This window comes from Oncorhynchus nerka, linkage group LG12 (assembly GCF_034236695.1).
Source record: "Oncorhynchus nerka isolate Pitt River linkage group LG12, Oner_Uvic_2.0, whole genome shotgun sequence".
Taxonomy (NCBI): Eukaryota; Metazoa; Chordata; class Actinopteri; order Salmoniformes; family Salmonidae; genus Oncorhynchus; species Oncorhynchus nerka.
Genome location: NC_088407.1, coordinates 48897299 through 48925123, shown reverse-complemented (window position 1 = coordinate 48925123; position 27825 = coordinate 48897299). Strand labels below are relative to the sequence as shown.

The 27825-nt window shown below is 41.3% G+C and overlaps 1 protein-coding gene across 7 annotated transcripts; it reads right to left on the bottom strand.

Moving 5' to 3' along the window:
- Positions 1–807: 807 nt before the first annotated feature.
- Positions 808–27825, bottom strand: LOC115138315 (sorting nexin-14-like). Of its 7 annotated transcripts, none has more exons than XM_029675028.2 (29): positions 27526–27825; positions 27207–27435; positions 26860–26980; positions 24431–24504; positions 22702–22780; positions 22565–22608; positions 22391–22478; positions 22218–22302; positions 21964–22120; positions 21666–21741; positions 18812–18937; positions 18611–18725; positions 15492–15647; positions 15073–15197; positions 13418–13476; positions 12079–12237; positions 11356–11488; positions 9368–9554; positions 5009–5092; positions 4666–4766; positions 4052–4163; positions 3847–3887; positions 3471–3590; positions 2968–3091; positions 2526–2690; positions 2263–2358; positions 1950–2041; positions 1404–1460; positions 808–1115 (listed from the first exon to the last, which is right to left on the bottom strand). In XM_029675028.2, exons 2-29 carry the CDS (start codon positions 27341–27343, stop codon positions 1071–1073), a joined length of 2958 nt encoding a protein of 985 aa, XP_029530888.1. In that variant the 5' UTR covers positions 27344–27435; positions 27526–27825; the 3' UTR covers positions 808–1070. The 7 variants fall into 7 exon arrangements, with proteins under 7 accessions (XP_029530888.1, XP_029530890.1, XP_029530889.1 ...); XM_029675030.2 differs by having other exon boundaries at positions 808–1112; XM_029675029.2 differs by having other exon boundaries at positions 24431–24501.

The window sequence follows — 27825 nt, the reverse complement described above, 5'->3', positions numbered from 1 at the left end:
TATTGGGTTGAGATCTGGTGACTGACACAAACACACCATTTAAACCCCTACGATCCTTTGAGACCCCTCTTTCAAAGTCACTGGGATCTCTTCTAGCCAAAATAATGGGTAACTTCGCATTTGTATACATGACCCTCAGCATGATGGATGTTAATTGCTTATTTAACTCAGGAACCCACACCTGTGTGGAAGCACCTGCTTTCAATATACTTTGTATTCTTAATTTACAAGGGTTTCATTTATTTTGTCAGTTACCTATAAGTACAGCTAAGTGGAAGAACTGCCAAGAAAATTTAGTTTTGTCACTTTTCTAGAGCCCTGTATATTTCTTGCAGATTTTTTTTCCACTGACTGACATGTTCATAAAGGAATATAAAATATTTTAGGCAAAAACTTTGATATTCAGACCTCTAAATTATTTCTAAGATTAAGAACTGACATGTCAAATGTCTTTGCATGCAGTATATGAATAAGTCTGACTGTCCTGTACATCTGCCGGGGGAGCCATTATGTTTCACCTCAAGTGTTGACAGACCGATGGAGGAATCTAAAGAATCCTGTTCCACATCCCTTTCTGAAATACTCATGTTATTAAAGCGGCCCTATTTTGAAGGCTTCCCGAGAAGGGAAGACTGCATGTTGCTAATGACTACCGCAGAGTGCAGACTCAGATGAGTCATGGATCTGAACACGTATTGATATAGGCCAGACAGGAAACCAGAAACCACGTGGGGAAGTTGACAAAATCAGTGACCAAGTTTGGACAAGCGTAGTCGGATTAATGTTATGAGTCTTGACAGTCAGGAACATCAGGATGTTTTTTTATTGTATCAATAAATATTTTATTAGCATAATCATGCTTATCTTCAAAACACATTTTTCCAGTGTTATACTTTTACGAATCTGTATCTTAGGAAATTGTCAATGGTAAAAAAATGACAGGCTAAGCACAGCTTACAGTAAAAATGATCACAAGTGCAGCGGTATCAATGGTTTAAGTGCTGTATGTACACAGTCTATTGCACATGCAACAGATAAAGCAAAGACTAAAGCGAGTCCCCATCCTCTTGCTACATCCATGGAGCCATGTTAGGAGTCTCCTTCTGTCCCGGCTGCTGGTGAAAAAAATTAATCAAATCCATGAATTAAAAATATGTATACAATGTATAAAACAATGATTACTGCTGGAATGATAATAGGATGACGGTTCAGGCTTTTTACACAATGCACTTATACTTGTCGGTCGGTAGACCAAAATGTTGGCATTTCAATTAAGTGAATTAAACATTTCAAGTAAGTAGTGTACAGAAACGTCTTGTAAATCGAATTTCATGTTCCAGCACACCTCTTACCAGATATGCGGGCGTCTCCCTTTTGAAGTTAAATTGAAATAATCCATTTACCTTGTTCAGTTCAGGAAACAGTTCTAGAAGAGCAAGGTCCAGTAAGACATAGGTCAACTGAGGAAAAATGATGCAGAAGGATCATTAGAATGACTACAAAATTCCTAAATTGGATTTTTCATCACTGATCTAAAATGTGTTTACTGCTGTCTAAATCATACAGTATTGTACTAAACACACTGTTCTCATTATGTTTTAGGTTAGCTGCCCATGAGTTACATACCGTAGCTCATGAAAATGAGCTACGGTATGTAGCAACCTTATACTGATGTTACACATGGTCTGTCTGAAATAATAATAATAAGCTGCCTTTCTGGTGTTTACATGTAGGATAAAAATTCACTGACTAACTGGCCTTCACAAGCCTCCAACTACTACAATGCCTGAGGACCCTACAATGCCTGAGGACACTAATGAGCTTTCACACTTCAACCAAGTCAGTTTTCGTGCATTTGAAACAATGATAGTATTCTTTTCAACTCTGCATTCTCCTGTATTTTGTGTGATGCTAGTTGTAACTTTAGATGCCTCGCTGCATTGTTGTACCTGTTTGTTAAGAACAGGCTGTTGTAGTCCATCGAAGAGCAGGCGGACCCCCTCGTACCTGGCCTCTTCTCCAATACACTTGCCCAGGAATTCTGAAGGGAAAACACTCGTCATCTTAGAGGGTCAAATAAATTGACCTCTGACCCGTTTTCAATTAATAATACATTTTTTCTTGACTTTATAGTAAAAAATAAAAACACTTTTTCAACTACATAGAACCCAAAATAAGAGCTAATAGTCCTTGCCAAGTTTCCCACTTTAACTTGAGATGTACTTCATGAAAACATCTGAACCTAAGAAATCTACTAAGGACCTGGAATGTATTTCGTCATTTCCTCAAAGGTCTTCTTGGCCCTTTTCTGCTTATTTTCCAAGGAGCGTGGCTCACTGTTTTCACAGAACACAGCATCTAGTACACAAGGACAAACATCAAAATAAGACTCATATCACTCATTGCTTTAGTATATAATTTTTTTTTTTTACAAAACAGAAGGATAATAATAGAAAATAATATAAATAAAATGTAGAAAAAGTAGAAATTGGAAGAAGAAAACAGGTCGGAGTTAAGCTAGCGACCTCTGAGCAGGGTGATGAGAGAAATGAGGCGGTGCTCCTGGAACACCTTGTCCAGTTTATGCTGCAGGTAGTGGTCTGTGTACGCCTCCAGGGTGTTCTTTAACAGGATCCTCCCGCCCATCAGCAGGTGGTGCATCCAATCAGGGATGCGAAAGACCACTCGACCTGCCAATGACAGTCAAGCAGTGGGAGAGTGATGAGATGCTAGGTTACGTCCAATCAATTATTGATTTTCTAAATAGGTATAGGATTTACGTAAGGTGACAATAACACTGATTTACCCTCTGATTGGCTAGATAGAATTTCCACCATATTGTTTACACCTACTTAATTCTCTCATATCTCCACTAGTGCCTAGTAGAGACCAATTTAGTATTGAGCGTTACATTCCTGCACTACTTTGTCGCTGGATAGACAAATGCTATGGGTGGGGCCGACTTACCCACAAACATCAAGTAGTCATACACTCCTTCCACAGTGATCATCTCCATGAAGTAGTTCTGGTTATGTTTCTTCTCCGTGCTCTCTGATCGGTTGGCGTTGTTCTTGAATAGTTCATTGAAGAGCTAGGGAGTTCAAGCAAACGTCAACAACACTTTAAAATGGAGGGGAATAACAAAATAACAACAGGATCTGTTCCAGTTTGGCTGAACATTTAAGTGGCTCTCCTAACTAGAAACACGAAACACTTGTCAACTAAGGTAAGCGTGTGTGAGTATGGGAGTCTAAGCATGCCAGACACAGATCGAAAAAGTATTTGCATCTCTTCCAAATATTTCATGTGCATTTGAATTAGCTTCCCCAGTCTAATGGAACCAATGGACTAGTGCAAAGTCAAACCTTCCCCCACCCCAACTCAGCAGGCTAGGTAAGCCAAATCAAGCGCACCTAAAATATTTGAAAGAAATTAAATACCCTTTAGACCCAGGTGTAGTGTAAGCCCACCTTCTTATCATTCTCTGACGTGGGACTGAGGATGGTCAGCTCTGGCCGGCTGGGTTTGGGCTTGGGCGATTCACAGGAGTTAAAGAAGGAATTGAGAAATGGCTCCAAATGCTGCCCTTTCTGAAACGGAAAATAACACAGGGGAGATTGTGTGAAAGCACAGTTAAATGTGTTATTTGACATTTGAGTCACTGGATCCCTGCTGTTCATTCATTTATTTCAACTGGCATACTCTAATAACATAGCTGACATGACTTATACGTGGATTCCACAGGCATGTGTGGCTTACATTCCTAAATGACTATCCCAGGAATTATTTTACAAGGATGCCGCCACAACGTTCTTTCCCAACCCAAGTCGAAAATGGATGACTTACTTCTTTTATCAGTTTGCTGGGCACTGATTTGATGATCTTCCCTGTCGGAAAATAAACAATGTTAAACTCAAATGAGTTCAACAGGAGAGCAGGTTGTGAGAGATGTTACTAACATAGAACTCTTGGCCACGTTACAATGACCATAGGAGTCGGCAAGATGGCACAAATGTATCTGGGACGAGGCTACTTGGTCAGTGTTGCATACCTAGATTGACATCAGGGAGCATCTTGTCCACAAACTGAGAGTCCATACTGTGAGGGGAGAGGAAGTCTGCAAGCAGCTGACTGTTGCTCAGCTCAGGGTGTTGGAGCAGTTTCTGGAAAATAAACAGAAGGATTCAACAATCTTCACTTTGTTGACATATTCAGTGAAGGGCTGGCATAGAATAGCACTTTGTTATTCATTTGTAACAATGGAAATGTGTCCTAGGCTCCCCACCCCGAGTCAGCACACATACTTGAGAAGCTGGAACCAATTCAGGGTCAACCACAGTAACCCTATATTTGGGGTTTGGTGGTAGATTCTGAACCCAGCAGCCCTGGGATTTGAACCATAAACCCTCTGGTTGCTAATACCTCTCTAGCCTCTACATCAGCTACATAAGCTGACATAGATCCATTGGGAGAGACCAGCTATTTCCTGAAGCATGGCCTCTCTGTTTGTAAGGTGAAGTTTCCCCTGGACGCTGATCTTGAGTCAATTTTGTATTGTCCTTACTAATGTTTAAGGTTAGGATTCGGGGAGGGGAAGCTGATCCTACATCTGTACCTATGGGAAACGTCACCCTGGCGCTTATTTAGTCCATAATGACTACCTACCTGGAGGTACTCCTGGAACTCCTCCCGCTTGGAGGTCAAGAACTCATAGTTCTTGGGGCCGATGATTCTTTTGGAAGGGAGCTGGGCGTCTGGGAATGAGCCTGTTGTGACAGAGGAGCACAAAATAAAAACAAATCCTGGATGAGAAGGCTTGAAGACAATCAAACAATGTGAAAATACTGTTAGAACTATTCTTAGAAATGGGTGGAATTATTCAGTGTGAGAAGAAACATTTGGCCAATGTTCGAGATTCATGTGTTCTGGCTGTCAATTTACAATGGACGATGCGATGAGTGGTTACAGGGACTGAAACCTGAAGAAATCATCTAAAACATGTACTTACCATGGAACTCAGTGAGTTTTGATTCAAGGACATAAAATTCCAGATATCTTCTGTACACAGACCAGTGCTCGGTCTCATGACCCACTGTGAAATACAAAGGGGAACAATACATCAATATTAAGGGTGGACATACGGTCTTCAGAAAGTACCCCTTGACTTTTTCCATATTTTGTTGTGTTACAAAGTAAGATTAAGATGGATTTAATTGTCTTTTTTTGTGAACGATCTACACAAAATACTCTAATGTCAAAGTGGAAGAAAAAGTCTAACATTGGGAAAACAAAATGACAAATAAAACACTATCAATATACTATCTTGATTAGATAAGTACAGTTGAAGTCGGAAGTTTTACATACACTCAGGTTGCAGTCTTTAAAACTCATTTTTCAACCACTCCACAAATTTCTTGTTAACAAACTATAGTTCTGGCAAATCGGTTAGGACTTGTTAAGTGGTGATCCTAACTGACTTAAGACAGGGAATTTTTACTAGGATTAAATGTCAGGAATTGTGAAAAACTGAGTTGAAAAGTAGTTGGCTAAGGTGTATGTAAATGTCCGACTTCAACTGTATTCAACCCCCAACATGTTAGAATCACCTTTGGCAGTGACTATGGCTGTGAATTTTCCTGGGTAAGTCTGTAAGAGCTTTGGATACCTGGATTGCACAATATTTGCACATTCTTTTTAAAATTCTTCAAGCTCTGTTAAGTTAGTTGCAGATCATTGCCAGACAGTCATTTTCATGTCTTGCCATACATTTTCAAGCTGATTTAAGTCAAATCTGTAACTAGGCCACTCAGGAACATTCAATGTCATCTTGTAAATAACCAGTGTACAGTGCCTTCATAAGGTATTCAGACCCCTTGCCTTATTCCACTTCGTTACATTAGAGTTATTCTAAAATGGATCAAATAAAATACTCAGTAATCTGCACACAATATCCCATAATGACAAAACAAAAACAGATATTTAATTTATTCAAAATAAAAAACAGAAATACCTTATTTACTTAAGTATTCTGGCCCTTTGATATGAGAATTGAAATTGAGCTCTAGGTGAATCCTGTTTCCATTGATCATCCTTGATGTTTCTACAACTTGGTTGGAGTCCATCTGTGGTAAATTTAATTGATTAGATATGTGCTTTTCCAAATCATGTCTGTCTATATTAAAAGGTCCCACAGTTGACAGTGCAGGTCAGAGCAAAAACCAAGCCTTGAGGTTGAAGGAATTGTCGGAGCTCCGAGACAGGATTGTGTAGAGGCACAAATATGGGCAAGTATCAAAAAATGTCTGCAGCATTCAAGGTCACCAAGAACACATTCTTAAATGGAAGAAGTTTGGAAACACCAAGACTCTTCCTAGAGCTGGCTGCCCAGCCAAACTGAGCAATCAGGGAAGAAGGGCCTTGGTCAGGGAGGTGACCAAAAACCCGATGGTCACGCTGACAGAGCTCCAGAGTTCCTCTGTGGAGATGGGAGAACCTTCTAGAGCGACAACCATCTCTGCAGCACTCCACCAAATCAGGCCATTATGGTAGAGTGGCCAGACGGAAGCCACTCCTCAGTAAAAAGGCACATGACTGCCCGCTTGGAGTTTGCCAAAAGGCACCTAAAGACTCTCAGACCATGAGACACAAGATTCTCTGGTCTGATGAAACCAAGATTGTACTCTTTGGCATAAATGCCAAGTGTCACGTCTGGAGGAAACCAGGCAACATCCCTACGGTGAAGCATGGCGGTGGCAGTATCATGCTGTGGGGGTGTTTTTCAGTGGCAGGGACTGGGAGACTAGTTAGGATCGAGACAAAGGGTGAGCAAAGCAGTCATCAAGGCAAAGGTTGGCTACGTTGAAGAATCTCAAATATATTTAGATTTGTAACACTTTTTTGGTTACTACATGATTCCATGTGTGTTAATTCATAGTTTTGATGTCTTCACTACTATTCTGTAGAAAATAGTCAAACTAAAAGAAAAACCATGGAATGAGTAGGTGTGTCCAAACTTTTGAATGGTACTGTATGCAAATGTGATATTTCTATTTTTTTTTAAATATAAATTAGTAAAAATGTATTAAAAAAAACTGTTTTTGCTTTGTCATTATGGGGTAGTGTGTGTAGATTGATGAGGGGGAAAAAACAATTGAATCCATTTTAGAATAAGGCTGTACCCTAACAAAATGTGGGGAAAAAATCAAAGGGTCTGAAAACTATCCGAAGGCACTGTATATTTGGGCATGGTGTTTTATGCTTTGTGTATGGTCCTGCTGAAAGGTGAATTTGTCTCCCAGTGTCTATTGGAAAGCCGACAACCAGGTTTCTCTAAAATGTTGCCTGTGGTTTGCTCTATTCAGCTAATTTTTTATCTTAAAAAACTGCCTAGTCCTTGCAGATGACAAGCATACCCATAACATGATGCAGCCACCACCATGCTTGAAAATATGAAGAGTGGTACTCAGTGATTGGATTTGACCAAAACATAAAGCTTTGTATTCAGGACATAAAGTTAATTTCTTTGCAACGTTTTTTTTTAGCAGTTTTACTTTAGTGCCTTGTTGCAAAAATTATGCATGTTTTGAAATAGTTTTATTCTGTACAGGCTTGCTTCTTTTCACTCTGTCAATTAGGTTAGTATTGTGACCATTAAACGGTTGTAAAGCGACCACTGGCCTCATGGTGAAATCCCTGAGCGATTTCCTTCCTCTCCGGCAACTAAGTTAGGAAGGACACTGGTATCTTTGTCGTGACTGGGTGTATTGATACACCGTCAAAGTGTCATGAATAACTTTACCATGCTCAAAGAATTTTCCGTGTGTGCTTTTTTACCCATCTACCAATAGGCGCCCTTCTTTGCGAGGCATTGGAAAACCTCCCTGGTCTTTGTGGTTGAATCGGTGTTTGAAATTCACTACTCAACTGAGGGACCTTACAGATAATGTTATGTGTGGGTTACAGAAATTAGGTAGTCAATCAAAAATCATGTTAAACACTATTATTGCAAACAGAGTTCATGCAACTTATTAAGCACATTTTGACTCACGACATTTCAGGTTTTCATAAAAAAAAAAAAAATGAAAAACATAATTCCACCTTGAAATTATGGGGTATTCTGTGTAGGCCAGTGACAAAAAAAATCTCAATTTAATCGATTTTAAATTCAGGCTGAAACAACAAAATGTGGAAAAAGTCAAGGGGTGTGAATACAGTAGGCCTACATACTCTAAATATCTCGGCAAAATCATCCCTTGTGTATCTGTTTTGCTATAAATGGGAAGCTTATAAGGTATTTAAAATATTTGATGGAAAGAAAAAGTTGATGACTGACAGAACACAGAGGAAGTTCTGTAATAGAGTTAGAGTTGTCATCGAATGACTTGCATTTTGTCAGCAACAGGCAGCATGATGATAGATAATGAAGCTGAATTTCATCCAGTGCTAATGGAGTATAGAACAGCCTTGCTTAGCCATTGTAAATTTAAACCTATTCAAAAAAGCCCTTTTAGACCCATATGCAGTTGTCGGAAGTTCACATACACCTTAGCAAAATACATCATTTTTTCACAATTCCTGACATTTAATCATAGTAAAAATGTGTCTGGATTTTGCACTCGCGCATTGTGCCTTTGGAATAGTGAACTAAACGTGCAAACAAAACTGAGGTATTTGGACATAAATATGGACGTAATCGAACAAAACAAACATTTCTTGTGGGAGTCCTGGGAGTGCATTCCGACGAAGATCAGCAAAGGTAAGTGAAGATTTATAATGCTATTTATGACTTTTGTTGACTCCACAACAATGTTACACATGTATTGTGTAACATTGAGTCCTGGGAGTGTCATCTGATGATTAATTTTATCTATATTTCTGCTTTTTGAGACACCTCTCTTTGGTTGGAAAATGGCTGAATGCTTTCTGTAACTATTTGCTGACCTAACATAATGATATGTTCTGCTTTCGCAGAAAAGCATTTTTGAAATCGGATACTGTGGTTGGATTAACGAGAAGTGTATCTTTAAAATAGTGTCAAATACTTTTTGGTTGAGGACTTTTAATTATGAGATTTCTGTTGTTTGAATTTGGCGCCCTGCAATTTCACTGGCTGTTGGCGAGGTGGGACGCTAGCGTCCCGAACGATCCCAGAGGTTAACAAGAAATTTGTGGAGTGGTTGAAAAACAAGTTTTAATGACTCCAACCTAAGTGTATGTAAACTTCTGACTTCAACTGTACAGTATCAGCAGTATTGGTTTCACCTGTACACCACACTGATCCCAGACCAGCCTGTAGGTAATACTTAAGCCCCTGGGCCTAGTTTCACCTGTAAGCCACACAGATCCCAGAGCATCCTGTGAATCTCACCTGCCTTCCTGTCGTTGCGCTCCACGTCGATACAGAACACGGGGATCCTCTCCCTCTTGATGTCATCATCAAAGAAGTCTATGTAGGGGATGGTGATGGTCCAGGCTGAGAGATTGCGAGGGGTGCTGGGGGTACTGACGGCCTCCATGGGAGAGTCATCCTCCAGAACCATCATGGCCTCTTCCACCTGATAGAGCCCAGCCACAGACAGAGGGCGGTCAGAGATAAGAGGGTGAAGGTCAAAACAATGAATGACAGTCAAAGTTTGGTATGGAATCTGGGCCTCTATTCACAAAAAGGTTCTCAGAGTAGGCTATTGCAACACTCCTATCAGCTAAAAACAAGAAACTGCTTCAGTGGGCACGCAACACTGGACAATTGAGGAGTGGAAAAACATTGCCTGGTCCAACAAATCCCAATTCTGTTGCGTCATGCTGATGGCAGAGTCAGGATTTGGCGTAAGCAATACGAGTCCATGGACCCATCCTGCCTGGTGTCAACAAAACAGGCTGGTGGCAGTGGTGTAGAGGTGTGGGGAATGTTTTCTTGGCACACATTACGTCCCTTGATACCAATTGAACACCACAGTGTATCTGAACATTGCTGCTGCCCAAACCCAATAGAGCATCTTCGGGATGAGATGGAATGGGCTGTTCGCAGGATGAATGTACCACCATACAATCTGGTGGAATCCATGTCCAAAATAATTGGTCCTCTAACTCAGTTGGTAGAGCATGGCTTTGGCTCGTGCAATGCCAGGATAGTGGGTTCAATTCCCAGGACCACCCATATGTAAAATGTATGCACGCATGTCTGTAAACCGCGTCTACGAAAATGGCATGTATTATATATAAGAATTCTGGCTGATCTGGACGCAAAGGGGGGTCCGAACCGGTACTAGACAGGTGTACCTAATAAACTGTCTGGTGCATGTATATCAGCACTCCTACTCCAAGACTCTTTGTGAATACGTGCCTGGTCTGTGGTCCCATACATGGTAAAGCTTGTGTGAAGCCGCACAGGACCACAAGGTAAAAAGGGAGACACACTGCAAAGGTCCACTGATATTGAGTGACATATACAAGACATACTAGAATAAACAACAAAGTACAGGATGTAAAATGGGAGATGTATTCAGTGACAGCAGCTCTAGTGGGGGTAAAATATAGCTAGAATGTGAACTATCTAGTGGGTCAGCTACGGAAGGCTCTGGGAGAAGAAGAAGAGAAACATACTGAGGTCGGCTGTGCAATGCTGTGGGAATGATGATGATACCTAGTCAGAGGGGGCAGGGCAGTGGTCTCTGTCAGTGAATCAAACATGATCATAAACCATTTTTAGTTGAGTTCAACATTATATATTTTCTGAGCAGAAACGCTAAAGATTTCCCCTTTGGTGAATTTGTTGCAAGGTGTTTGTTCACCATTAACATCAAGTAGAAATTATATACCAACAAAAATTCAACCTAATTGTTGTCTGCTTAGTACAAAGAAAGAAACACATCATGGTATTGAAAAAGCAAACATACAGGCCAGTACAACACCGTACGATGTATATGGGCACTGGGCCAGAGGACAAGGAACAAAAAGAGTACCTCTGATGCTGAAATTGGGTTAACAGGCCCCCATTCCAGTTTATCTACCTGACCGTGCAATTGTAATCTATTAACCAGATTTCCAATGAAAAGGTTAGTGAAAACTCACAACCTTAAAAAATTACTCCTCTTGGCAATCAGTATTGCTTCATAAAGTCTCTGGCGAATTCATTTCAAAATTCAAATTATCAACAACAAAAGCTCCAAGCCCATCTTTCATATTCAAGGTACACTCTGCAGGATGACATCATCATATACCATATGAATTCAACAGAAACCATATCTACCAAGACTTCCATAGTTTCACCTCTACCATGAATCCTTCATTTCCTGAGTGTGCGATCCTAACTAATCCTGGCTCCACACTGCAGCCCAGTGGCCACACACTACTCACCATGTCATCCTCTCCCTCCACCAGTCCGTAAGAGGGCAGCATGGCTCCCTCCATGGTGGTGCTCTTGAACACCCCCTTGATCTTGCTGCCGATGCGGCCGATCCCAAACGACTCGCCCCGCTTCGAGGTGTTCCTGCAGGCCAAAGAAGAGAGATTGTTTAATGTTGTGACAATGCAGGAGTTGTGCATGGCTTCAGCACATCACATGCAGTGTGGGTGCAGGACTGGAAGACAGAAGGGATACTGTATATGGTTTGGGGTTGAGGTGGGGGAGGTAGAAGCCAGGGTAGCCACACCAGACCACAGATAACAGTGAACACTTCTATAAAATAGAAGTGGATGAAAAATCATTGACGAGATTATAGGATGAGAGTGGCTTGGGGTATACACTCAAACCACACTCATTGGAAAACAAACTAATGTTCCTTTAGCAAAGTAAAAAAGTACAATTACAACACTGACACTTTGTGAATGACTGATGAAACCACACACCGTGTAGTCACCCTAAACAAAAAATTAACACTGAAAGGCAACACAAAATTGACATATTCAAATCAAGACCCAGAACGGTCACAAACAAGGAGGCCATGCTGGTAGGGGAACAAATCAAGAAACATTAGCACTACAAGACAAGTACCCATGCGTAGGAGATGGGAGGCGAGGGGCGATTTATAGAGGGGGAATGTAGGATACACACAGGCCTCGCAATGGACCCCGACTTACTTCAGCGAGCCAGGGCGTGAGGTTAGACAGCCATAAGAGCCGGATGGGAGGGCTACAATGGACTGGACATGAAGGTGGTGGTTAACAGATGCAGGTGAGGAGGAACCAGGGGTGCTGGACGGGGACTCAGGGCTCTGGGCATAGTCCCACTCCCAGGAGCTTTAGAGCCATCAGTGTGTAAGGCATGGAACATCCAGAGGGATGGATGGATAAAAAAAAAAACAAGCACTGTCCAAGATGGTGGATATAGGCGAGCAGTTGGTGAGAGAGAGACAGACAAGGGGAGGGGGTTAGCGACAGGGCCAGTGTTCACGCAATGGGGGTGCCGAAGCAGAAAGTGCCATTCTCTACTTTAAAAATTCTCCTCGTTCACCTCCTCCCTTCTGACAACCACACAGTCCATGCTGCCTTGACCACTGCCTTTATAACAAAGACTGTTCCTACGAGAGAACAAGAACTATTACCCACCCTACCTTCCTTTTTGCTGCAAGGGAGCACAGATCTGTGCAAAAAAAAATACAATTTTTCTAACTTTTCTTTAACAATGTGCGTTATAAAAAGGAGGGGATTGTTTATACATGGCGCCGTTGACTAAACTCCACCAGGGTTTGTCGAGTTTGTTACAAAGGCAGTATTCTTTTCCTCAGACTGCATTCAGGCAAGTATAGTTACATATCTTGCGTGCAGTGTTAACTAAGCAATGGACAGCCATTGCTGAGCACCATACTGAGGGGGCATACTCACCGGATGTCATCCAAACTCAGGCTATTTCTGGAATAATAGCAGGCACAAGGAGTTAAAGATGACAGGCCACTCAAACACACTACCAGTCGACAGACACTGACTGAACTTAGCCACTGTGAGACAGGTGTGTACAGATAAAAGTCCATCTTTATTTAGCTTGAGTAGTATAAGTCCAATTTTAAGTCTGTACACACCTGGACGGCTCATAATAATGGCTGGAACGGAGCGAATGGATTGGCATCAATGCGTTTTGATGTATTTCATGCCATTCAACCTTCGCACTCCAGTCATTATCACGAGCCCATCCTCCCCAATTGAGGTGCCAGCAACCTCCTGTGATAGAAACCCTGGTGAATGTAATATGGCACAGAGGAGCTTCGGATTTCCCTTTTGGTCCAAAACCAAATTCTAATGGGAGAATTTACGTACTTTGAGCACAAAAAGGATCCAAAAAGCTCAACTGTGCCTTCGAGATTAACTAGTCTACCAACACCACGGGTGCACAGTAAAGACAAGCCTACGTTAAGAAAAGACAGAACATAGACACAATATAGATACAAACATCGTTCTATGGCCATGGAAAAACAGCACCCACCTGCTCAGTTTAGAGTTCCTGGCGGGGGATTCGGCCCCCCTCAACAGTTGCCTGAAATACTGGGAAAAAGGGGCAGGGAGGAAACCAGTCACACATATTAGGACCTCCTCCCCTCCCTGACTATCTATTTAACACTGAACAAAGTACCGTGGTCGGGTCTCGGCGTTTTTCCTGATCATTTGACATGAACAGGAAAAACACCAGGCCATAACCATGAGATCTAAAGACTCTTACGAATAACTCTATGTATTCAGGGATCGGTAGAAGACACTATTTCACCTCATGTTTCAGTATGATAATAAAATGAGAGAATCTGTATAGTGTAATGCATGATGACTTGCTGCACGAGCTCATTGGTCAGTCATGTGTCCAGTATTGATGACATGATCTCACGTGTGTTTGTGTGTGAGAGACTAGGGTTGCAAAGCTACCTGTGATTTACCAACTGCAACCAGTTTGACGCCAAAACATTGACAACAAATACATAGTTTTATTTATTTGTTTAAATCCCCAGGTGTGTAAAACAAATATAAAAGTATATTTTATGGTGAGACCCTCATATTAAAACACTAATAGAATTCAATAATTTATTTATTTATATATATATATATATATTTGTTTTGAATCAGCATATTTCATTATATGTAAATGTTATACTAAACAAAAATATAAAACGCAACAATTTCAAAGATTTTACTGAGTTACAGTTCATATAAGTAAATCAGTCAATTGAAATAAATCAATTGGGCCTAATCTATCAATTACACATGACTGGGAATACAGATACGCATCTGTTGGTCACAGACACCTTTAACAAAAAAGGGTTGTGGATCAGAAAAGCAGTCAGTATGTAGTGCCTAATTTGCTTCATGCAGTTTAACAGTATCTCTGTGCATTCAAATTGCAATCAATAAATTGCAATTGTGTTCGTTGTCTGTAGCTTATGTCTGCCCATACCGCCCCCATGGGGCACTCTGTTCACAGCGTTGACATAAGCAAACCACTCGCCCACATGAAGCCATACACGTGGTCTGCGGTTGTGAGGTAGGTTGGATGTAATACAGAATTATTTAAAACGGCGTTGGAGATGACTTATCGTAGGTGAAATTAACATAAAATTCTCTGGCAACAGGTCTGATGGACATTCCTGCAGTCAGCATGCCAATTGCACGCTCCCATTGTGTTGTGTTGTGTGACAAAACGGCATATTTTAGAGTGGCCTTTTATTTTCCCCAGCACAAGGTGCACCTGTGTAATAATCATACAGTTTAATCAGCTTCTTGATATGAAACACCTGTCAGGTGGATGGATTATCGTCACAAATGAGAGCTGCTCACGAACAGGGATGCAGACAAATTTGTGCACTAAATTTGAGAGAAATAAGCTTTGTGTATATGGAACATTTCTGGGATCTTTTACTTCAACTCATGAAACCAACACTTTACATGTTGCGTTTATATTTCTGTTCAGAGTACATGTGATAAGGCCACACAAGAGGGCCAGAGACATGACAGACACCTGTGGTAATCTGAAGTACCCAAAAGGGCCACTAGATGTCTTGTGATAGATTACATAAAATCCTTGAAAGACACAAATTCTGGTAGACTTTGAAAGTTTCCAGTAATATACCCTCCCTTTGCAACCCGAGTCCTGACCTCGTCGCTGTGGCAGAACATGGGGGTGAAGACGTTCTCCAGCAGGGACAGGACATGCTCGTAGGCCTCGAACAGGCAGCGCATGGTCTGCAGCTTCACCACCCCGGCATAAGGGCCCTCAGCAACTGGGGAGGGAAACCTACCACATGAGCATAACCTAACCAAGCTGCCATTTGTAATAATGAACATTCTGTTAATAAATCTGTTCATATGGCCATTTATAAACAGTACTTATAGACATTCTGTTGATAAGGCTGAAGATACAATATTAAAATCCATATCTGAAGGAGAGGATACGGTATTATAACTTCTCAAAGAGAAAATAACAAAAAGCTATGACTGAGCAATGACAAAAGCCATGACGAATACAATGATCATGCCTTAAAATGGGAAATGTCAAACAAGTCCCTATGACTCACTATTTTTGATCTCCTCGACAATGAAGGGGTCAAAGCGGATCTTGTCGATGCTCTCATCCAGGCAGTAGGTCTCGTAGATCTTTTTCACCTCCTCGTGGAGCATCAGCGTCTCAGAATCCGACAGCTCCGGACATAGGATCTTGTCGTTGAATTCCTCTGGTGGGGATAAAGGGAAAGGTCCAACTAGAGTTAACCCACGGTTGATTAGGCAACAAATCGGAAGCAAACTAATAGTACACGCACAACCTACCAAAGCAACAAAAAAATAAATACATATCCACACGGATTCCATCGGGCCCAGGTTATTATTATTTTTATTTTTTTAATGTTTTGCCCAGATCATCAGCCTCAGCCTGACAGCTTCTGAAAATCAATATTGTCAAGAAAGACCTGACAATTCTCTGTATAAAGCTATAACTCAGATTTAAGAAATTGATCAAAGTAAATCAGACAATATGTAGTTAATTGTGAATGTAAACAGTGACAATGTCTCCTTGAGAATTAATTGACGAGAGGGCAGCCGTTCATTAGAAACAGAGTTTAATGGTTAGAAGATGTGATGGATGGCTATCATTACTTTAAATGGTTTTGACCTCTGGATAAAAAAAAAATGGACTTGATGCCTGAGTAAGGAATTCAGCTTGCTTCTTAAAGACGGAGCTGACGAGCCTTTGAATCACAAAAGGAGGATTGCTGGGTTAAATCCAGAGATTAATATTTATTTTCTAAACCAGATATTCTCGTCGTTCTAGATTTATTCAGATGGGGTGCAAACCATGTTGTATTGTCCTTTACAAATAATTTAAAATAGCCTAACCAGACAATCAACTACTGAATTAATATTAAAAGAAATTAACTCTGGAGTAAAGATATGTTCAATTTCCAACAAGGTGCTCTGGGTTTGGGAGTTGAAATCTAAAATACAACAGTTTGCATGGTGATCTGATAAAGTAGAATGGAGGATCTAAGTGCTCTGTAATAATGGACATAGTGACAGAGGACAAAATGTAATCAATCCTTGAGTAATACTGATGTCTCTGATAAAAGAAAGTAAACTCTTTAGAAGATGGATTTTTCGGTTTTTCAATTGGATCTATCTAAACATGGGTTCATAACTGCAGGCATGTGTGCTTCTTTGACCAAATTTTAAAATAAATCATATATATAAAATTATAATAAAAGGACAATTGAATCCATATATTAGATAGTGAAATTAAGGTTTTATCAAATATGGCTGGAGCATACAGAGAGATAAAGGATCCTGCCTTCACTGTCATTCCAGGAGTCTATAATGCCCCATGGGCCTACCGGTCGCGGCCAGCTGCGACAGAGCCTGGGCTCAAACCCAGAATCTCTGGTGGCACAGCTAGCACTGCGATGCAGTGCCTTAGACCACTGCGCCACCCGGGAGGCCTTGGGAAGGGGTTCTTAATGTTTTGTACACTCAGTGTAGGTCACACAACAATCCATTAATGCTGCCTGCTCTTTCCCTTTCCCCATGCATTGGTGATATGCAGATGCCGAGTCATACCCCCGTGGGCACCAGATACCCCCATATGATGACAATATGGGAACACCATGCAAACCATACACAACAAAAAAGGTATAATGTTCTCTATATATTAGATATAAACTAAATCCACTGCAGAGTGAAACCGCTACACTCATAATATAAACCAGCCTCAAGACTCCAAGGAAAATATGCAGTGAAGCAGCAAAAAAGGAAGTTCACATAAAGGCATGCAATTTTATGATAATAAATAGAAGACTTTAGAATACTCTATGATACTTTTTTCTCATGCTCAGGCCTCAAAATGAAAGACTATGAGCAAAAGAAAATTACCCATACAGATGATATGGTATGTTTTAGGGAAAATAATATTACCACAATGCAGTATAGGTCTAGTGTAGATGCCTGTGTTTGCATTCCATCTCAATCCCCCCGCGGGATAATAGGCTGAAGAGCACAACAGGTAGCGGCTTCTGCAGGAATGATATAGCGTCGCTACCTTCTTGGGTCTCAGAAAGCGAGACCAGGCGTAGGGATGAGCGGCATGAATAATCCTCCATCTCGGCTAAACAATCAGTCATGCCCTGGATGTTCTCCGCATCGATGTTGATATCATGGTGTTCACGCTGTTCCGCTTGTATTGTGTCTGTGCGGGCTGATTGTGTTGTGCCAGACTGGTTTACCTTCGCAATTTCAATCTCACATTGAGTGAATTTCATCTTGAATGATTCAATGTCTGCGAAGATGGCGATCACTGTGACTTTAGTAGTTTTCACATCAGTGCACATTTCGGATAGACTCTTTTAGCTCAGCAAGCCTTCCCGACATCAGGAGCAAGTGAGATAGAAGCAACTCCTCTTTGACGGGGAGCTGCGTCCCTGTAGACCCATGTACAGAGGGATGCTAACAGCTTCTATTTCATATCTTCTTGATTTGTAGATGGAGACGGAGTAGCCGGCTCCAACATGTTGATATTTCTCTTGGCAGGCATTTCAGCGCTCATTCTTGTACGTGATTAGTTCAGACGGTCAAAAGAACACTCTAATTAGCATTTAAAAACTTTGCAGAAGAGTGAGCAAAACTCCTATGCCACCATCTTGCTCGTAAATAACACGTCGCTTTCATAGCGTATTACTTTTCATTATTAGGGTGTACTAATGGTCAAGTCTCAAAATCGATATCCATCTTACCTCTATATTGTTTTATGTACTGCGGATTCGAGAAGAACAATCAACAGGAAAGTAAGCCTGTCAGATAGCCAGTAATGTAATTTTCCAGATTTTTGACAAACATGTTTTACCTCTGGCCTCCATTGCTTTATTAACCCTAATTCTGGTCATCCTACAAGGGCAAACCTGCAATAACTTTGAACGAATCGTGATACAGACATGAGTTTTGGACCATTTGTTTTCTTAGAAAAGTATCTACACAATTAACATATTTTAACCATTGGTCAAAAGATGCTTTTTTGATTGGACACCCTACACTTATCAATTTTCCTTCAGACTGTCCAAACACTGGGAAGGGGGGAGTTTCTGGGCCAGGACATAGTTGTCAGTCTATATTCATCTATATCTGGGATAATGGCGAATGGCCAAAGCCTGCTTACCCACAGTGAGGCAGAACTGGAGAACATGCACGGCCCCCTCCTGCTTGAGGAAGTTCATGAAGCGGAAGAGCAGGTCCTGCTGCTCCCTGATCTCCTTCAGCTCCAGCTTCAGCACCTGAGAAAGAGGGGAGAAGATGAGTGGTTTGGAAGGGCAATATATGGGGAGAAGAGTGGGAAAGGATGGGTTACTTGACTTCTTACAGAGGGCTTCTTGTTGCGAACGTCAGAGTACTTGTGCAGGAAGGGAACCAAGGTTGAGCTGGGCTCCATGGCGGCCTCGGGAGGAGAGTTGTTGATGAATATGAGAAGCAAATGGTTCACGGTGTCCTAAAATGGGAATGAGTATTGATTTACAACAGAAAATCTATGCCCATTCTGGCATGTTTATGTCCTGGGAAAGACTTGCAAATCACATCAAGCCTGAAAACAACAATCCTATACGAATCAGCTATGGGTCAGCTATCAGCTATACGACCACTCCTCATCATAGTCAAACGCTCCCTAAAACACTTCTGCGAGCAGGCCTTTCTAATCGACCTGGCCCAGGTATCCTGGAAGGATATTGACCTCATCCCGTCAGTCAAGGATGCCTGGTCGTTCTTTAAAAGTAATTTCCTCACCATCTTAAATAAGCATGCCCCTTTTAAAAAATGTAGAACTAAGAACAGATATAGCCCTTGGTTCACTCCAGACCTGACTGCCCTTGACCAGCACAAAAACATCCTCTGGCGGACTGCAATAGCATCGAATAGTCCCTGCGGTATGCAACTGTTCAGGGAAGTCAGGAACCAATACACACAGTCAGTAAGGAAAGCAAAGGCTAGCTTTCAAACAGAAATTTGCATCCTGTAGATCTAACTCCAAAACGTTTTGGGACAATGTAAAGTCCATGGAGAACAAGAGCACCTCCTCCCAGCTGCCCACTGCACTGAGGCTAGGTGACACAGTCACCACCGAAAATTTCAATAAACATTTCTCTACGGCTGGCCATGCTTTCCTCCTGGCTACCCCAACCCCGGCCAATAGCTCCGCACCCTTCGCAGCTACTTGTCCGAGCCTCCCCAGCTTCTCCTTCGCCCAAATCCAGATCGCAGATGTTCTGAAAGAGCTGCAAAACCTGGACCCGTACAAATCAGCTGGGCTAGACAATCTGGACCCTCTCTTTCTAAAATGATCCGCTGCCATTGTTGCAACCCCTATTACCAGTCTGTTCAACCTCTCTTTCGTTTCGTCCGAGATCCCTAAAGATTGGAAAGCTGCCGCGGTCATCCCCCTCTTCAAAGGGGATGACACTCTAGACCCAAACTGTTACAGACCTATATGCATCCTGCCCTGCCTTTCTAAAGTCTTTGAAAGCCAAGTTAATAAACAGATCACTGACCATTTAGAATCCCACCGTACCTTCTCCGCTAAGCAATCCGGTTTCCGAGCTGGTCACGGGTGCACCTTAGCAACGCTCAAGGTACTAAACAATATCATAACCGCTATCGATAAAAGACAGTACTGTGCAGCCGTCTTCATCGACCTGGCTAAGGCTTTCGACTCTGTCAATCACTGTATTCTTATCGGCAGACTCAATAGCCTTGGTTTCTCAAATGACGGTCTCGCCTGGTTCACCAACTACTTCTCAGATAGAGTTCAGTGTGTAAAATCGGAGGGCCTGTTATCCGGACCTCTGGCAGTCTCTATGGGGGTACCACAGGGTTCAGTTATCAGGCCGACTCTTTTCTCTGTATACATCAACGATGTCGCTCTTGCTGCGGGTGATTCCCTGATCCACCTCTACGCAGACGACACCTGTATACATCTGGCCCTTCTTTGGACACTGTGTTAACTAACCTTCAAATGAGCTTCAATGCCATACAACACTCCCTCTGTGGCCTCCAGTTGCTCTTAAATGCTAGCAAACCCAAATGCATGCTTTTCAACCGTTCGCTGCCCGCACCAGCCCACCATCACTACTCTGGACGGTTCTGACCTAGAATACGTGGACAACTACAAATACCTAGGTGTCTGGTTAGACTGTAAACTCTTCTTCCAGACTCATATCAAACATCTCCAATCCTAAATCAAATCTAGAATCGCCTTTCTATTTCACAACAAAGCCTCCTTCACTCACACCACCAAACTTACCCTAGTAAAACTGACTATCCTCGACTTTGGCAATGTCATCTACAAAATAGCTTCCAATACTCTACTCAGCAAATTGGATGCAGTCTATCACAGTGCAACCCGTTTTGTTACCAAAGCGCCTTACACCACCCACCACTGCGACCTCTTGTCGGCTGGCCCTCGCTACATATTCGTTGCCAGACCCACTGGCTCCAGGTCATCTATAAGTCTATGCTAGGTAACGCTCCGCCTTATCTCAGCTCACTGGTCACACTAAAAACATCCACCCGTAGCACTCGCTCCAGCAGATATATCTCACTGGTCATCCCCAAAGCCAACACCTCCTTTGGCCGCCTTTCCTTCCAGTTCTCTGCTGCCAGTGACTGGAACAAATTGCAAAAATCGCTGAAGCTGGAGACTTACATTTCCCTCACTAACTTTAAACATCAGCTATCTGAGCAGCTAACCGATAGCTGCAGCTGTACATAGTCCATCTGTAAATAGCCCACCCAATCTACCTACCTCATCCCCATATTGTTTTTATTTACTTTGCTGCTCTTTTGCACACCAGTACCACTACTTACACACCATCATCTGCTCATCATCATCTGCTCATCTATCACTCAAGTGTTAATCTGCTAAATTGTAATTACTTTGCTACTATGGCCTATTTAATTGCCTTACCTCCTCACGCCATTTGCACACACTGCATATAGACTTTCTTTTTTTTCTATTGTGTTATTGACTGTACGCTTTTTTATTCCATGTGTAACTCTGTGTTGTTGTTTCTGTTGCGCTGCTTTGCTTCATCTTGGCCAGGTCGCAGTTGTAAATGAGAACTTGTTCTCAACTAGCTTACCTGGTTAAATAAAGGTGAAATATTTTTTGTTTTTTTACATATGTTTTCTAAATTAAACATGTTTCATGGCTACAAAGCACTTACAGGATCAGCCAGGTAGTCCAAGGCGGGGAGGAAAACAGAGCCAGCCAACACCTCTCTTATCAGAAGAGTAAGCGATCTGAGGATAGTGGAGAGACGGGTATGAAAGAGAGAAATGGGAAAACAGAGACCGGGTTCATATACAGTTAGCATGAAACAGAAACTCCCCAAAACAAGAAGGCACTATCTGAACAACTAATAAGAAATGCTAAATTTTGTTTTCTGTCATAAGTGTGCCCTAATGAACTCAACCCAGGAGACAATGACCTATATTGCCTCAAGAAATATGGTGCCATGTTACCTGCAGTCAGAGGCTTTGGGGGGCAAAATATAGGGGAAAAGCATCTCAGTCAACTTCCTGAGGTAGAGGAGCTCGTCTCTGCGACTGCGTAGTGCCACGTGCAGGTCAGGGCCGTACTCCTCCAGTGCTGCTTGCTGTAGATACTCAGCGTTCTTCACTAGGGGGTAGAAACAAGTCAAGGGTCCACTGGTCAAAGTTCCACTCTTTGGAAAGAACTCTTGCAGTAAAAAATATTTAAAAATTAAGATGATTACCTTTTTGCCTTGCTTTGGTTATTATTTCAATGTGCTTCATGGAAACTTTAAGCAGTTTGGCCGTGATAAGACCTGGGATATCAACCTGAGAAAGAACACAGGACATAAATATTATAAACATATATATATATTTTTTAAATCGGATATCTAGAATAGTCTAAATCCTGTTTCACCTTTTGAGTTCGACGTACGAGCACAGCGGCAAAGAAACGCAGAGTCACTCTCAGCTCATCCACAAACGCCTCATCATCTGTGATATCCCTTCACAGGAGAAAAAAAAACAGGTCATATGTCTGCATATACCATGCCAGAGGATGTATTTAGTGCAGTAATATACAGTAACAAACCTATACCAGGGATACACAAAGTTTTCAAGAACCAGTTCCAGAACCTTGAAACAGAGCAAAAACAGATCACATCTTAGAATGACAGGAGCAGTTTCCAGAAGGCACAAAATAAAATGATTTTTTTCAGTGTCCCATACCTCTGATAGAGAGGCATCCACTTTGGAGGGGACTTTCAAGTCCAGCCATGGTTGATAGTTCTCCAATAGTAATGTTGGTCTGTCAATAGAACATTATTTACATAGAGCACCAGTCAAAAGTTTGGACACACCTACTCATTCAAGGGTTTCTCTTTATTTTTTAAAACTATTTTCTACATTGTAGAATAATAGTAAAGAAATCAAAATTATGAAATAACACATGGAATCATGTAGTAACCAAAAAAGAAAAAAGGTTATGAAAATAGATTCTTCAAAGTAGCCACCCTTGCCTTGATGGCAGCTTTGCACACTCTTGGCATTCTCTCAACCAGCTTCAAATAGCCCTTACACAGACTGGAGGTCATTGTCCTGTTGAAAAACAAATGATAGTCCCACTAAGCCCAAACCAGATGGGATGGCGTATCGCTGCAGAATGCTGTGGTAGCCATGCTGGATAAGTGTGCCTTGAATTCTAAATAAATCACAGACAGTGTCAACAGCAAAGCACCCCCACACCATCATACCTCCTCCATGCTTTACGGTGGGAAACACACATGCGGAGATCATCCGTTCACCTACTCTGCGTCTCACAAAGACACGGTGGTTGGAATCAAAAATTTGGACTCAGACCAAAGAACAGATTTCCACCGGTCTAAATGTCCATTGCTCATGTTTCTCGGCCCAAGCAAGTATCTTCTTCTTATTCGACCATGAAGGTCTGTCTCACGCGGTCTCCTCTGAACAGTTGATGTTGATGTGTCTGTTATTTGAATTTTGTGAACCATTTATTTGGGCTGCAATCTGAGGTGCAGTTAACTATAATGAACTTGTACTCTGCAGCTGAGGTAACACTGGGTCTTCCTTTCCTGTGGCAGTCCTCATGAGAGTAATCATGGACTGTCATTTCTCTTTGATTATTTGAGCTGTTCTTGCAATAATATGGACTTGGTCTTTTACCAAATAGGGATATATTCTATATACCACCCCTAACTTGTCACAACACAACTTTTTGACTCAAATGCATTAAGAAGGAAAGAAATTCCACAAATAAATTTTTAACAAGGCACACCCGTTAATTGAAATGCATTCCAGGTGACTACATCATGAAGCTGTTTGAAAGAAGGCTCCTTCAAAGAATCTGAAATATAGAATATATTTTGATTTGTTTAACACTTTTTGGTTTCTACATAATTCCATATGTGTTATTTCATAATGTTGATGTCTTCACTATTATTCTAGAATGTAGAAATAGTCCAAATAAAGAATAACTATGGAATGAGTAGGTGTGTCCAAACTTTTGACTGGTACTGTACATAATGGCAATTAACTCCACTTTTTGTTTTCAATTAGTCTGAAATATTGATAAAACCATGAGTTCATTCTGTTGTCTCATCTAGCCAAATTACTAAAACTACCAATGTGGGACACTTTCAATTCCATTATGTGCTCCAGTATACCATTTTGCCACTGGGGGTGCAGTAAAACGCACTAGTGATAGACAAAATCAACAACTCCAGTCAATGAATGTGAACATCAAAATAGTAAGCTGTTTGGAATTCCTGCGCTATTTTGTCAAATTAATAGAGAGAGATGAACAGTAAACTCACAGAGACCCAACAGTAGGAACATCAAGCAGTATTATTCACTCTCAATCCCACATAAATACAATAAGGCCAACATCCTAATCAACGTTCATTCACATGCAGTATTTTTGGAGCAGTGATCTCACCTGTGCCTTTTACACTTTATTTTCCCGCAGACTGCACAGCTGTGACCCAAGGGAAACAACTCTTGTTGGTCCTGCTAACAGATACAATACCACCCTCTATCAACCTGGACTATAAGTAAATGTATAGTTAAGGGTAGAGGTCGACCGATTAATTTGATGTCGGACCTAATTTTCATAACAATCGGTAATCTGCCTTTTTGGACGCCGATTATGGGCGATTACATTGCAATCCACGAGGAGACTGGGTGGCAGGCTGACCACCTGTTATGCGAGTGCAGCGTCAAAAGGACCTTGTGGCTGCAAGGAGCCAAGGTAAGTTGCTAGCTAGGATGAAACTTATCTGATAAAAAAAACAATCAATCTACACATGGTTGATGATATTACTAGGTTAACTAGCTTGTCCTGCGTTGCATATAATCAAATGCGGTGCCTGTTAATTTATCATCGAATGAGCCTACTTCAATTTCGTCAAACGGGTGATGATTTAACAAAATCGCACTCGCGAAAAAAAGCACCATCCTGGCACAAATGTACCTAACCATAAACCTCAATGCCTTTCTTAAAATCAATACACAGAAGTATATATTTTTTTAAACCTGCATATTTAGTTCAAAGAAATTCATGTTAGCAGGCAATAGTCACTAGGAAAATTGTGTCACTTCTCTTGCGTTCAGTGCAAGCAGTGTCAGGGTATATGCAACAGTTTGGGCCGCCTGCTCATTGCAAACAGTGTTTCTTCCTAACAAAGACCATAATTATTTTGCCAGAATATTTATTTAATTATGACATAACATTGAAGGTTGTGCAATGTAACAGCAATATTTAGACATAGGGTTGCCAAACTGTTCGACAAAATACATAATGGTTCTGTATTTCACTGAACGACTAAACCGGATTTGACCATATCAAATGACCAAAGGCTTGTATTTCTGTGTGTTTATTATAATTAAGTCTATGATTTGATATTTGATAGAGCAGTCTGACCGAGCGGTGGTAGGCAGCAGCAGGCTCGTAAGCATTAATTCAAACAGCACTTTACTGCGTTTGCGAGCAGCTCTTAGTAATGCTTGAGGCACAGCGCTGTTTATGACTTCAAGCCTATCAAGTCCCGAGATTAGGCTGGCAATATTAAAGTGCCTATAAGAACATCCAATAGTCAAAGGTATATGAAATAGAAATGCTATAGAGAGAAAGTCGACACGTCACAATTCCTATAATAACTACAACCTAAAACTTCTTAACTGCAAATATTGAAGAACTGGGAATATTGAACCACCAGCTTTCACAGTGCAATCCTCTTTGTCACCAAAGCCCCATATACTACCCACCATTGCGACCTGTACGCTCTCGTTGGCTGGCCCTCGCTTCATACTCGTCGCCAAACCCACTGGCTCCATGTCATCTACAAGACCCTGCTAGGTAAAGTCCCCCCTTATCTCAGCTCGCTGGTCACCATAGCATCTCCCACCTGTAGCACACGCTCCAGCAGGTATATCTCTCTAGTCACCCCCAAAACCAATTATTTCTTTGGCCGCCTCTCCTTCCAGTTCTCTGCTGCCAATGACTGGAACGAACTACAAAAATCTCTGAAACTGGAAACACTTATCCCCCTCACTAGCTTTAAGCACCAACTGTCAGAGCAGCTCACAGATTACTGCACCTGTACATAGCCCACCTATAATTTAGCCCAAACAACTACCTCTTTCCCTACTGTATTTAATTAATTTATTTATTTTGCTCCTTTGCACCCCATTATTTTTATTTCTACTTTGCACATTCTTCCATTGCAAATCTACCATTCCAGTGTTTTACTTGCTATATTGTATTTACTTTGCCACCATGGCCTTTTTTTGCCTTTACCTCCCTTATCTCACCTCATTTGCTCACATCGTATATAGACTTGTTTATACTGTATTATTGACTGTATGTTTGTTTTACTCCATGTGTAACTCTGTGTCGTTGTATGTGTCGAACTGCTTTGCTTTATCTTGGCCAGGTCGCAATTGTAAATGAGAACTTGTTCTCAACTTGCCTACCTGGTTAAATAAAGGTGAAATAAAATAAATAAAAAAATGTTCTCATGTTCTGAGCAAGAAACTTAAACATGAGCTTTTTTTTTTACATGGCACATATTGCACTTTTACTTTCTTCTCCAACACTGTGTTTTTGCATTATTTAAACCAAATTGAACATGTTTCATTATTTATTTGAGATAATAAATAGATTTTATGTATTATATTAAAGTTAAAATAAGTGTTCATTGAGTATTGTTTTACATATACAAAAATATATATAAAAAAATTACATTGTCAGATGAATCGTTATCGGCTTTTTCTGGTCCTCCAATAATCGGTGTGGGCGTTGAAAAATCATAAAATCGGTCGACCTCTAGTTACAGGTGTATATTTTCTGTACATAAGGTAACCTACCTTGGTCTTTGGCTTTATAGACAGTAAGAAATTAGGCAACAGAGTCTCTGGGCCAAGAGAGCAGTAGAATGTGACAACTCCAACCAGGAACGACCAGAAAACCATAATAATGTGCAGATATCTGTGAATTCAATAACATTTTACACATATGCTTACATTGGGGATGTATTGTGACTCATATAGTCTACCTCAGTCATTGCTAAATCGATATGCTAACTCAAACTGATGCAAATACTGCCTATTCGTGATTCTGAGCATCATGCAATAGTCTGTTTCATTGTAGACAGGCCTACAATCTGTAAACGTGTGAAACATTGTAAGCATACAGTAGGCCTATTTTTACCTACCTGTTCAACAAAACAGTGGATAAGAGCAAGACAAGTAGAAGGAAGCAGAATACTGGATACTGGCGGCCCAGTTCTCTCAATAGGTCCAGCTTCATCCTGTGCCTCATCTTCTGCAGGTAGACTCTGATGCATCCCATTGTCAGGATGGACAACGTACACAAGTAATTATAATCACGTAATTATGTTGCACTTTCACTGGAGAGCAATGGAGGACCTTCCATGATAAACACTGCGACAAATAAGTGCGATGTTAGAAACGTCATATACCTAGGCTATGCAGAATAACGGTGCAATTTGATAATTTGTCGTCTATACTCACCACAATCCAATATGCAGGATTAGTCAAGCTAGATAGTTGATGTATGAAACGCTATCTATCATCACGCTAGCCAAACGTCAACATCCCCTCTCTATTACTGCACGCAGCGCGCTCATAGACATGCGCACGGTCTTTGACGTGTGCAGGGCACGCGCCAGTCTGCTGTAAACCTGTGTAACCAGTCGAGTCAGTAACGGCTTCTCGTGCGTTCACCGTCTATATACTTCTGAATATCATTATTATCAATGTCCACCAAACTTCACCATGTGTACGTATTTTCGTCGTTAAAATAACTGGACA